The sequence below is a fragment of the Trichoderma atroviride genome, chromosome 4, assembly GCF_020647795.1.
Source record: "Trichoderma atroviride chromosome 4, complete sequence".
Lineage (NCBI taxonomy): Eukaryota > Fungi > Ascomycota > Sordariomycetes > Hypocreales > Hypocreaceae > Trichoderma > Trichoderma atroviride.
Window position 1 is genome coordinate 1069752 of NC_089403.1, and position 11556 is coordinate 1081307.

General features: G+C 49.4%; 4 protein-coding genes across 5 annotated transcripts; 2 read left to right on the forward strand and 2 right to left on the reverse strand.

Moving 5' to 3' along the window:
* Positions 1-322: 322 nt before the first annotated feature.
* TrAtP1_007632 (uncharacterized protein) lies at positions 323-3381 on the reverse strand. Its single transcript, XM_014092482.2, has 2 exons — positions 2467-3381; positions 323-2410 (listed from the first exon to the last, which is right to left on the reverse strand). Exons 1-2 carry the CDS (start codon positions 3184-3186, stop codon positions 407-409), a joined length of 2724 nt encoding a protein of 907 aa, XP_013947957.2. The 5' UTR covers positions 3187-3381; the 3' UTR covers positions 323-406.
* A 280-nt stretch (positions 3382-3661) lies between these two features.
* Positions 3662-7766, forward strand: TrAtP1_007633 (uncharacterized protein). Of its 2 annotated transcripts, XM_014092483.2 has the most exons (3): positions 3662-3961; positions 4027-7117; positions 7182-7766. In XM_014092483.2, the coding sequence occupies exons 1-3, from the start codon at positions 3867-3869 to the stop codon at positions 7479-7481; spliced, it is 3486 nt and encodes a 1161-aa protein (XP_013947958.2). In that variant the 5' UTR covers positions 3662-3866; the 3' UTR covers positions 7482-7766. The 2 variants fall into 2 exon arrangements, with proteins under 2 accessions (XP_013947958.2, XP_065969695.1); XM_066113609.1 differs by having other exon boundaries at positions 3662-7117.
* Positions 7767-8144: 378 nt separating this feature from the next.
* TrAtP1_007634 (uncharacterized protein) lies at positions 8145-9305 on the forward strand (the record flags this gene model as incomplete). Its single annotated transcript, XM_014092484.2, has 1 exon — positions 8145-9305. The coding sequence occupies one exon, from the start codon at positions 8145-8147 to the stop codon at positions 9303-9305; it is 1161 nt and encodes a 386-aa protein (XP_013947959.1).
* A 241-nt stretch (positions 9306-9546) lies between these two features.
* TrAtP1_007635 (uncharacterized protein) lies at positions 9547-11278 on the reverse strand (the record flags this gene model as incomplete). Its single annotated transcript, XM_014092485.2, has 2 exons — positions 9547-10789; positions 10845-11278. The coding sequence occupies 2 exons, from the start codon at positions 11276-11278 to the stop codon at positions 9547-9549; spliced, it is 1677 nt and encodes a 558-aa protein (XP_013947960.1).
* Positions 11279-11556: the final 278 nt, after the last annotated feature.

The window sequence follows — 11556 nt, forward strand, 5'->3', positions numbered from 1 at the left end:
AAGTTTCGTGATAGCCACGGGCGGCGGTGTTGAAGTGAACAGAATGTGATGCGCTCTCAAAGAACTGAGATATAGTAATTGAAGTTCATTTCAACCATGCATGCTATATACCTAGCTACGTACCTATTTTCCGCAGTGATGGAGCTCTTATGTAATACGTGGTTCCACTTTGAGTGGGCTGAGAGGCACAATCGCCCGCTGCAAATAGCACTAATTTAACAGCTACAGGGGACTGGTCATAACAACTGAGCAGCAATTACACGCAACGCCTCTCGATATACTGTAGCACCGTTGACGCGTTTGAGCGCGTAAGGTTTATAAAGCAAGATCTGACGGAACGCTAGAACTCAAATAGATTGTTTGATACCTATCTGAGTAGATGAATATGAATCAAATGGTCAAAATATTACTGTGCCCAGCTTCGATCCAGCGCTTTGGCTGTTAGGCGCAAAACCTTTTCTCCACCAAGCAATGGTGAGAATGTGGCCACCCGCTTTTGCACAGGCATCGTCAAAAATTCAGCTAATCCCGAGGCCCCAGCTTGCTCAAAGAGCGTTTTCGACAATATCTTGGCAGCGAAAACATTCACGCCGGCACGCCTGAGGAAGATCTCCCATTCCGTTTCCTCAGAGGATAGAAGCCGCTTCATACCGTGGGATTTGAAAGAGCTCCGAGATAGGCAGGCGGAAATCCACGAGGCCATTGTTTGTTCCGCCCCTGGGACAAGCTGCACGTTTATATCCCCGTCCAGTGCAACGGTAAAGCTCACAAAGTCAGCGTAAGCTGCGATATCAGACGGAGCCAATGCTCCCGAAAATTCTCCGCTGGGGTGTGATTCCGACACAAGGACTAATAGAGTTTCGTATTTCCGACTGACTTTCTGCACACGATCGCGCAACGGCGATTGAGACTGAGAGCCAGGGAGAGGCCGCTGCCGCACTTTGAGGATATTGGTGACGATGATTCCTGTAATAGGCGACAAAGATACATCGGCTTCGAAACCTAACTCCGAGGTAGTCTCTTTGCATTGAGCAGATTCTGAGGGCCGCGATATGGCAATATGCTCGGAGTAATCGATATCAAGCAAACTTTCGGGAGACCATGCACGCTCTAATTGCCTTAATATTGGCCTTGGAAGGTCAACTGAAACAATGAAATAGGTCATCACAGAGGGTATCTCAAATTTAGGAAATACTGCTGAAACCATCGCTTCGGGTATTGTGGTAGGCAACTCTTTAGCCATATCTGTTGAATATACATCGTTTACAGATTCCAATGATAGATTTCCTGCGGTTTGGCATGCTTCTGAAGATCTTGTATCAAGCCGAGGTCTTTTTATGCCTCTCAGCTCCATAAAGTTATGGAGAAGAATACTCGTAGCGCTTGTATCGTAACATTTCGGTAAAAGTCTCATGGAGTCATCGGCTTTCCTTCGAAGCGAGCGGCTGGGGCCAGGGCTGTTTCGCTTTTTATAGTAGAACGACTCGCTTCTCTGTGGTGAGTTCATGCGATTGGTGTCCTCGTGTTGCTCCGCAACAATAACAGGCGGCATATCATCTGTCATATCAGCTGGCACATATGCTTCCTCCGGCTCGTAGACTTCTTCAAGTTCTTCATCTCCGATAATGCAAAGAACCTCTAGCTCAGGCCTTATAGTAATGAAATCCAAGCTGCTTTGATGTGATGTTAGATCTTGAGAAAGATATTTTATAGCTGCTTCATTCGAGACACCATGTTCATATGTCATTATTGATCTCCCCTGATCTGGCGGAACAACCGAATATGAGACGTTAACCTCTAATTCCAGATCTCTCGGAGAAGGCAAAAGGTTGAAAATGCTCGGCATCCTGTTTTTTAAAAACGCAAAGTGAGTCTCCGCAGTAGAGCATTGAGCTCTCCAGGTAGGAGGCTGGATACCAAAGTCGAGCAAAGGCACAGGAATGCGCGATATAGAATCTGCTGGATCTAAGCGCTCCTGGCTCACCAACTTATTGGCATAATACCGCCGGTCGTCAAGCAGAGTCATAAAGGCATCTTCGAAATGCCCTCTTTCCTGGAGCAAATCTGTAGCATCCTCTTCAAAGCCTATAAGAGGCAAGCAGATATCGGCAAGAATATTCTCCTGGCGTGGAGAATATGAACTGGTAAAGACAACAGGTAAATCTACCTTGGCTTCTTCGATAACAGCGTTGTGCGTTTCGAAGAGCTGAGGTAGCTCCCTAGTAGGCGACGAGGTCATAAAAGTATATGAGACAATTGGTTCTGAATCCTCAATTGTAGTTCGATCGGGACTATTTGGTTCAGACACGAGGTCAATAACCGTCACATTTCCATCGGGAATGAATGGGGCAGCGTCATCAGATATTGGAGAAAGAGGGGGCGAGATAGGTTCGACGCAGCTGTATTGGGACTATGATTGTATCAGCGATTAGGTCAAAAACTATAAACAAGGCAAAGTTGGCTTACAGGGCCAAATTTAGTTTGTCGCTTGATCAAATCTTGATATTGGAAGGCCGTGATCGGTTTGTCGATTTTTCGCACCAGCTCCGCAGCAGCATCTGATGTTATTGGCTTATCGGTCTCTATTTCTCGACATATTTGGGCCCAAAATCTGTTCAGAACAGGCGGGAAACCCAAACTCTCATCTCTGTCGGTCCTCGTACTGGCCAATGGAAGCCATTGTTCGAAAGGGTTGTCATATCTTTTTGCCAAAACTGGGCATATATAATCCTGAAGATCATGCTTGGGGCAAGAGCCCAGATCTAAATCTTCCACGGGAATAAACAACTCTTTGATATGAGAGCTAGCAGATGGTAGAAAATAAGCTGGTGGCGAATTACGAAGCAGATTCTCAGCGTTCAATCGATGATGTTGGTCCTGGTCAAGCACTTCTTCAGCTATCTGCGGATTCGGGAGTACTCCTGCCTTCAGCCCCGGCTGAGAGACCAATCCGTCTCTTTCTGTGGCCTCTTTTGTGCTTTGTAGATCTGTTAAATAAGATTGAAAGGTAAATGGATGCTGTCTGGAGTTTCTGAAGCAATCCTCGCGCCGGCCGTATTCGTCTGGCGTCTCTGCCTGTCCGATCGGTTCGTAATGGTGGAATGCCATTCTAGCTGCTGGTAGTATTTCTTGGCCGTCGGTATGTCTAAATTCGCATAGGAATATTGAACTATGAAGTGCCAGCATGGATAATCATAATCTTCATTCTGGCCATTGGAAGAAAACATAAAGTCAAGAATGAAAGAACTTGTGTTGGTTTGTGAGGAGTCTACAGGCCTGGAAAGAGCAAAAATAATTGCCTAATGAGGCAAAATGCCATTTATCGATTTTCGGCTTGGATCAATTTTTTTTACCTTTGCTCGACGCAGCAATTGACTTTTGTCTATATAAATTGGTGCTGGCAAATGAGGAAGCTTACACCTCTATATGCATCCAAAACAATATTCAATACTCTCAGCGAAATAGATTTCCAGTGCTGCATGGATAGCGAGCGCTTTGATTTGCCGGGAATACGCTGATGATGCTGCATAAGCCAAAGTACCCTGCAAAGCACTGAATAGAACTTGCACCAGCTCCGTAAAGACCGCTGGCGACAAGCCACCACCCCGCTAAAAGTGGCTTCCCGCCCCGCCAAATCGAACCCCCAAAGCCCCATCCAAGGTGCTAGAAGCCGCTTACATATAGCGGGCTGCCTATCTCCGATAAGTGATAAGCATGGCGGCTGCGATCCTGGCTTGACGCAATAGCTTCTAGAGGCCGCATCTTGGGCTCTCCATAGCTGTTGTGCCTTTCCATCTAGGTCGTGCTGACCTCGAATAGAGCATTCGACCCTCTTCTACTTGGCAGTATACATACACTCTTCCGCCATGGCCTACGTCGCTCCCGTCCACAAGCCAACAAGCATCAGGCATGCCCTGCGCATCCGGTTTCTGTCGCCTGATATCGAAGACCTGGTGGTCGCGTAGGTCCTTCTTGACGACTTGGAATTGCTCGTGCTCCGTTGACTTACTCGTATCGAATGAACAGAAAGGCAAACCGACTGGAGATATGGCGAGTCACCGAGGAGGGAATGACTTGTCTTCACACAAAAGTCATTCACGGCACCATAGACATGCTTCAGCGGCTGCAGCCCAAGGACTCTGCCACGGATCTTCTGTTCATCGGCACAGACAGACTCCAATACTTCAATGTAGCTTGGAATCCCGAAACAAACCAGCTAGATGCTGTCGAGCAGGCAATAGAAGATACAGCAGAGCCTTACATGCGACAGTCGCAGAGCCAGAATCGATGCCTGGTGGACCCTACGGGAAAGTTCATGGCGATGCATCTCTGGGAGGGAGTGTTGAACGTCTTTCGCCTACGGATACGCAAGGGCTCTACTACGAGACTTGAAGGGCTAGACCAGGTTCGATTGACTGAGCTTTGGATGAAGACGAGCACGTTCCTCCACAGCCGGACCGGCCACCCAAGAATTGCTTTCCTATACAAAAATCAGCTTGACCGTGAGGAAGCTCGCATAGCTGTCTATCGACTGACGGAAGACGATAAAGGCGGCGTTTCGTCCAAGTTTGATCCACAGAAGGATAGAGAGCTAGACCAGGTGATTCCCGACCCCTATGCGTCTATGCTGATACCCGTTCCCGTGTATGAGGAGAAGCGATACCATGTGCGCAACAACGAGGGAGCTAGAGCACACCTGGGCGGTCTTCTCGTGGTCGGAGAGACACTTCTCACATATTTCGATAGCCTCACATACTCAAACGTGTGCTCTACCCTTGACGACCCCAAGATTTACGTTGCCTGGGCCGAGTACGACGGCACACGCTATTTCTTGGCTGACGATTACGGCCGTCTCGACCTCTTGGAAATCAAGACTACCAACGAATCAACAGGCGTAGTAGTCACAGGCATGACAGTCCATCCGATGGCTTTTGGAGATTCAAGCCGATATACATCAAGAGCGTCGAGCCTAGTTTATATGGGAAATAACCTCTTATTCATCGGCTCACATCATGGCGACTCTCAGTTATTACACGTGGATATCGAGTCCCAGCAAATGACTCTCATTAAAGTGATATCAAACAACGCACCTATCATGGATTTTACCATCATGGATCTCGGCAACAGAGAAGGAGATGCGCAGTCCGGCAACACCTTTTCATCTGGCCAGGCGAGAATCGTGGCTGGTAGTGGTGCATACCAGGATGGAAGCCTACGGAGCATTCGCAGTGGTGTTGGCCTTGAAGATCGCGGGCTCCTCGACGAAATTGAGGGCACTAGAGGACTTTTCACGCTGCGATCGGTGGACTCAGCAAAGGCCGACACTGTTGTCATCTCTACCCTTGCTGGTACTCGAGTCCTCCGGTTTGAGCCAGACAATATTGAAGAGCTGTTTTCCTTCCAAGGCATGGACCTCGAGTCGCCCACTCTTCTAGCTGCAAATCTTCCAAGCGGCCAGATTTTGCAAATAACGCCTCAAGCGGTCAATCTTTTGGATCCCGACAGCGGAGTTTCAGTATCGTCATGGCAGGCACCTGAAGGCAAAACCATCACGGCGGCGTCTGCCAATACCAAATGGGCTCTGCTATCCGTAGACGGATCGATCTTGGTTTCTTTGAATCTCCTAGACAACTTGAAAGCGACTACTAAAGACGCTTCCCAAGACTCGGTGTCTGGGCGACCGGACCAGATATCTTGCATTCATGCAGCGCGCGACCCACAAGACTTTGGTGTTATCGGCTGGTGGACTTCAGGTACGATATCGGTCGTGGATATGGCTACCTTGACACCACTACACGGCGAGCCTCTAAGACAGACTGATGACAGCGCCTCTGTCCCGCGAGATGTGGCACTGGTTCAGCTGCATCCTCCCGAAAGCTCCGGCCCAACTATGCTGGTGGCATTAGAAGATGGAAATGTCATAAGCTTCAATGTTTCTGTTAAAGGCTTTGCGATATCTGGGCGAAAGACAGTCACCCTGGGCAGCGGCCCTGCACGGCTGCACGTTTTACCCCGAGAAGATGGAATATGCAACGTATTTGCGACTACAGAGCATGCCAGTCTGATATATAGCTCACAAGGCCGGATCGTTTACTCGGCGACAACGGCAGCTGATGCAACATTCGTTGCTCCGTTCGACTCGGAAGCCTTTCCAGATTCAATCGTTTTATCGACAGAGGATCACATTAGAATTTGCCACGTCGATAACGAAAGGCTTACACACGTTAAAGCCCTGCCAATGTATGAAACTGTTCGTCGAGTAGCATATTCACCAGGCTTGAGGGCTTTTGGGCTAGGATGCATCAAGAAAGAGCTGGTGAATAACGAAGAAGTAATCACGAGCACCGTTAAGCTCGTTGACGAAATCATCTTCCAAGAGTTGGGGACACCATTCTTGTTGAATGCGTCGTCATCTTTAGAGTTGGTTGAATGCGTAATTCGGGCCGAATTACCCGATGCCAATGGCAACTTGGCTGAGCGATTCTTGGTTGGCACGAGCTTTGTCGCAGATCAAGGCACGGCCGAATCAGGAGAAACAAAGGGCAGAATACTGGTTCTCGGTGTTGATGAATCACGGCAGCTGTATCAAATCACTTCGCATAGCCTGAAAGGAGTATGCCGCTGCCTTGTTATGATGAATAACTACATCGTTGCCGGCCTCACTAAAACAGTGGTTGCTTATAGCTATAACCAGGATACCTCGACTTCAGCCTCCCTAACAAAACTGGCGTCATTCCGACCTGCCTCATTCCCAGTCGACTTGGACGTCTCAGGCAATATCATAGGCATTGGAGATCTCATGCAGTCCCTTACCCTTGTCGAATTCACGCCACCTCAGGACGGCAAGAAGGCCAAGTTAGAGGAGAAGGCAAGGCATTATCAACAAGCGTGGACCACGTCGATTAGCGCGCTGGATGATTCTAGGTGGTTGGAAGCGGATGCTCAAGGCAATGTCATTGTGCTGAGACAGAACCTGGAAGCCCCTACAGAACAGGACCAAAGCCAGCTACAGGTCATCAGCGAGCTCAACATTGGAGAACAGATTAACCGGATTCGAAAGCTGCAAGTTGCGCCAGGAGAAAATGCTATTGTGGTTCCAAAAGCATTTCTGGGCTCGGTAAGTTTATGGATATGCTTACTTGAAGTTGGATGTTCTCAGTTGGGACTAATACGTTTGCCAGACCGAGGGCACGCTTTATCTTTACGGCGATATTGCTCCAAAATACCAAGATCTGCTCATGACATTCCAGTCAAGGCTACAGGAGTACATCAGCACTCCTGGAAACCTCTCTTTTGACCTCTGGCGAGCGTTTAGAAACCAGTCTAGAGAGGGCGAGGCTCCCTTCCGATTTGTAGACGGCGAGATGATTGAACGGTTCCTTGATCTGGACGAGGGCAAGCAAGAGCTGGTGTGCGAGGGATTAGGACCCAGCGTAGAAGATATGCGAAACTTGATTGAAGAGCTTAGAAGGATGCATTGAAAGGGAGATGTAGCCGGCTTGTTGGATTTTGATATATATGAATGATGGATATAGCGATGGTAACGTGATGGTGTTTGCTGCAGTTGGAATTTCCACATCACACAACTCATACAAAAAATTCCATGTTGTCACTAGATATACCTACTTCTTTCCTTCATCACCTACTTGTCTACACCAAATCCGAGCGCCGACACCGTTTGAAACGGATGCTCCACTTCCCCTCCGAATTTGCCTTGCCGCCGATCTTTTGGCCGGCGGGGTATTAGCCAATAATACTGATTGAGATTTTTTTTTTGTCCTTTTCTCTTTTTAATTCTCGGAATTCTGGTAGAGTCACTCGTTATTGAAGTAAAGTTTCAAACTTGTTTTCTTTTCCATGTTTTGCTTTGTGGTGAATGTTTGCCGTGTTTGGTTCCGTAAGTAGACGGCGATTGTTGACCGCTGCTTGTGAAGACACGGGAATAGGACAGACACTAACTAGTAGTCGAAGAGCAAGACTCATTTTTGCCCCGTACCATAGACAGTAGTACCTATTTGGAACATCAGAGACCAAAAGACGTTGAATCTGTGGTCTAGACTTTTGCTCGAATAACGAAAGATATTACTTGTTGATACGTTTCAAGTCTCGAAATCTAGCTTGGAAAACACCACGCGCCAGCAGCCATGTCCACCTCAGACCTGCCCTCATCCACTTCGCCAACCATCATCCTCACCAACCCAAACCCTCCGGAACGCATCCGCACCTGGACCTACAGCCAGCCAGAATGGGGAAACAGCCTCACCGTGCCGGAATATCTCAACCGCGAGGAGTATCTGCTCACCATCCCGCTCGCCCGTAACGGCGGTATCACAAACTGGATCCTCACAGACAGCGCCGCCGCCGTCGACCCGGACACCGCTGAGCGCCCCGTGCTGGCCTCGTGTGAGACGCTGCGCAAGCGTGCCCTTGTGAGAGGCAAGGATGGGGTTGTCAGAGATGTCTGGGCTCACGGCATTGCCAGTGTCTTCACGTACAGCGAGTTTCGGGGCAGAGGATACGCCAGCAAGATGATTGAGCTGCTGAGGGGGTACATGGCGGCTACGCAGCAGGAGTCCGGCGAGCCAGCCTTTTCCATTCTCTTCTCTGATATCGGCAAAGAGTTTTATGCCAAGCACGGGTGGATGCCATTAGAGAATACCCAGATCGAGTACCGCGTAAAGGAAAGCCCCGTAGAGTTCGACGCATCCATTATCAAGCTGCTTGGCGATGAGGACCTAGCCGCCCTGACTGAGAGAGACGAAGAGCTCATCCGCCGGGAGATGGCTCTTCCCAATTCCTCTGATGCGTCTAAAACCCGGGTCGCCGTCTTACCGGATATTGATACTCTGCAATGGCATTTCTACCGCCAGGCTTTCATCTGCAATACCGCTTACGGTCGCAAACCCACCGTCCATGGCGCCTTATACACTTCACCCTCGACCGGCTCTCGCGTCTGGGGCCTCTTTGAGCGGAACCACTACGGCGGCCCCAACAAGCCAGAGAAGAACGTTCTAAGTTTCCTGAGATTCGTCGTTGAAGATGGCAATATTATTGACAAGGAGCTATCTGAAGCCGTTGTGGGAATCTTCCGCGCTGCTGAAAAAGAGGCCAAGGACTGGGAGTGCTCAAAGGTTGAGATCTGGAACCCTCTTGTCAGGGTTAGAAAGATTGTCGAGAATGCAACCGAGTTTGAAAGCATCTTTGTCGTGAGAGATGCCAAGAACTTGGCAAGCTTGAATTGGTTCGGCGAAGGGAATGCGGAAGACCTAGACTGGGTTGTCAACGAGCGATTTGAGTGGTGCTAGGCTTCCATCGCCACGCAGTAGATACGATGCAGTGCAATAGACAGTATATACATGTACACAATCACATAGATAGAAGCTGAAACCAAAAAGTAAAAAGTCATTAAAGTCATTGATAAATTTATCCCTCTGCATTCCCATGTGAAGCATCATTCCGTATGTCATACCACAGGCGTGGTATACATGCCATTTCTTTTTTGTAATACGAAAAACTCCTTCTATGCACCTTCTTATTCTTCATCATTTAGTAGCTTCTGCCAAACATGGTCCAGAACTGTGCCTTGCGCTGGCACTCGGGGTTAAGACATTCAGTCTCGCCGGCAACAACGCCCTCAGGCTGCTCAAAGGGAATACACAAACTCTTCATGCCCATGGAGGGAAGCTTCTGACTCTCAGGGACATCGGGCTGGGTATCTTCGCGGGTCGTAAGCTCCTTGAGACGATCCTCACACTTGCCGTCGCCACAGAAGGGGATCAGAACAACATTCTTCTTGTCCAGGGAGGGGAGAACGTCTTCCCACTTGGTGATCTGCAGGCGGTGCTCTCGGAAGGACTGCTCGGCCTTGTTGTACATGTCCTGCTGGATAGTCTCCAGAAGCTCAGGAACCTTGGTGGCCACCTCGGCAATAGGGATAGTACCCTTCTCGCCAGTGTCTCGTCTGGCCCAGCTGACAACTTCCTTAGCGGCGTCCTTGGGTCCAAACTCAATTCGGAGGGGAACGCCCCTCAGCTCCCAGTCGTTGAACTTCCAAGCAGGGGTGTAGCCCTCTCTCCAGTCAGACTCAGATCGGACACCAGCTTTCCTGAGGGTATCCCTGATGCTATCAAGCTGCTCCTCGTGCTTCTTGCGATCCTCAGGAGTTGTGCTCTTATTGATGCCGACGGGGATCATGACCACTTGGGTCTTGGCAATTCGGGGAGGGAGGACAAGGCCCTTGTCATCACCGTGTACCATGATCATGACACCAATGACACGGGTAGACAGACCCCAAGAGTTTTGCCAGACGTGGATGTGCGAGCCCTTGTTGGCAGGGTCTTCAACGGTAATGTCGAACATCTTGCTAAAGTTCTGACCAAGGCAGTGAGAGGTGGCACCCTGGATACCGCGTCCGTTGGAAGGAATGTAGCCCTCGACGGTAGTGGTGTAGTAACCACCGGCGAACTTTTCATTCTCTGTCTTGCGTCCTCGGACAACGGGGACAGCCAGAAGCTGCTCGTAGACGCCAGCATATAGCTCCAGAATCTCTAAAACTTCCTTTCCAGCAAGCTCCTCGGTCAGGTGAGCAGTGTGGCCCTCCTGCCAGAGAAATTCTCTTGTTCGAAGGAAAGGGGTGGTCTGCTTAGCCTCCCACCGGACAACAGAGTTCCACTGGTTCAATCGAAGAGGGAGATCTCGGTGGCTACGAATCCACTTGGAATAGTAAGGGTACATGACGGCTTCGGAGGTAGGACGAATTGCGACAGGAACTTCGAGGTCCTTGTCACCGCTGCGTTGCATTTAGTACAAACATTTTGAAGATAGACGATGTATATAGCACTTACGCTTTCGTAACCCAAGCCAATTCGGGGGCAAAGCCCTCGACGTGATCCTTCTCCTTCTCCAGTGACTTGGAGGACAGGAACATGGGGAAGCTGGTCTCCTCAACACCCATAAGCTCGATGCGCTCCTGGAACCATTTTCGGATGACATTCCATATATGCATTGACAGAGGACGCAGGACAAAGAAGCCAGAGATTTCTTGGTAGTACTCGACCATCTCGCCCTTGAGGACAACCTCTTGATACCATGCTGGGAAGTTCTCTGCCTTGGTGACGGTGATACCAATGATATCGTCGGTCTTCTTTCCGCCCACAATGGGAAGGGCTGCCTGCTTGGCGGCCTTGGCAGCTTTGTCGGCGGCCATCTTGGCCTGCTTCTCGGCCTTCTTCAAGGCGCTCTTGGAGGGCTCCTTGGGCTGGTCGGCGGCGTTCTCCATGGTGTAGTTTTATAGGCAAAATGCTTTTTCGTCTACAACTTTTGGTAGGCGTCAGTCGAGGCGACAAACCCAGCTTTTTACCCATGAATTTTCCAATTTGAAAGAGAAAGAAGCATACCTTTTATCAAATGACACAGAACTTGCTCCCAAGTGCAAAGACGGTCTAATCCTGAGTCGCTATTGCAGGATGCGCAACGGAAGAGAAGGAGTCAGTCGGCCTAAAAACAGAGTCACGAGAAGAGTCAATGGCTTTCTCGAGGGAGGGCTAATCGGCTGCC

Excerpts from the sequence above, each read along its gene's own strand:
- TrAtP1_007632 (XM_014092482.2), bottom strand. The coding sequence starts at position 3,186 with ATGCTGGCACTTCATAGTTCAATATTCCTATGCGAATTTAGACATACC. Across the intron at positions 2,411-2,466 it reads GACAAACTAAATTTGGCCCT|TCCCAATACAGCTGCGTCGA; the intron begins GTAAGCCAACTT and ends ATACAATCATAG.
- TrAtP1_007633 (XM_014092483.2), top strand. The coding sequence starts at position 3,867 with ATGGCCTACGTCGCTCCCGTCCACAAGCCAACAAGCATCAGGCATGCC. Across the intron at positions 3,962-4,026 it reads ATCGAAGACCTGGTGGTCGC|AAAGGCAAACCGACTGGAGA; the intron begins GTAGGTCCTTCT and ends TCGAATGAACAG. Across the intron at positions 7,118-7,181 it reads CAAAAGCATTTCTGGGCTCG|ACCGAGGGCACGCTTTATCT; the intron begins GTAAGTTTATGG and ends TACGTTTGCCAG.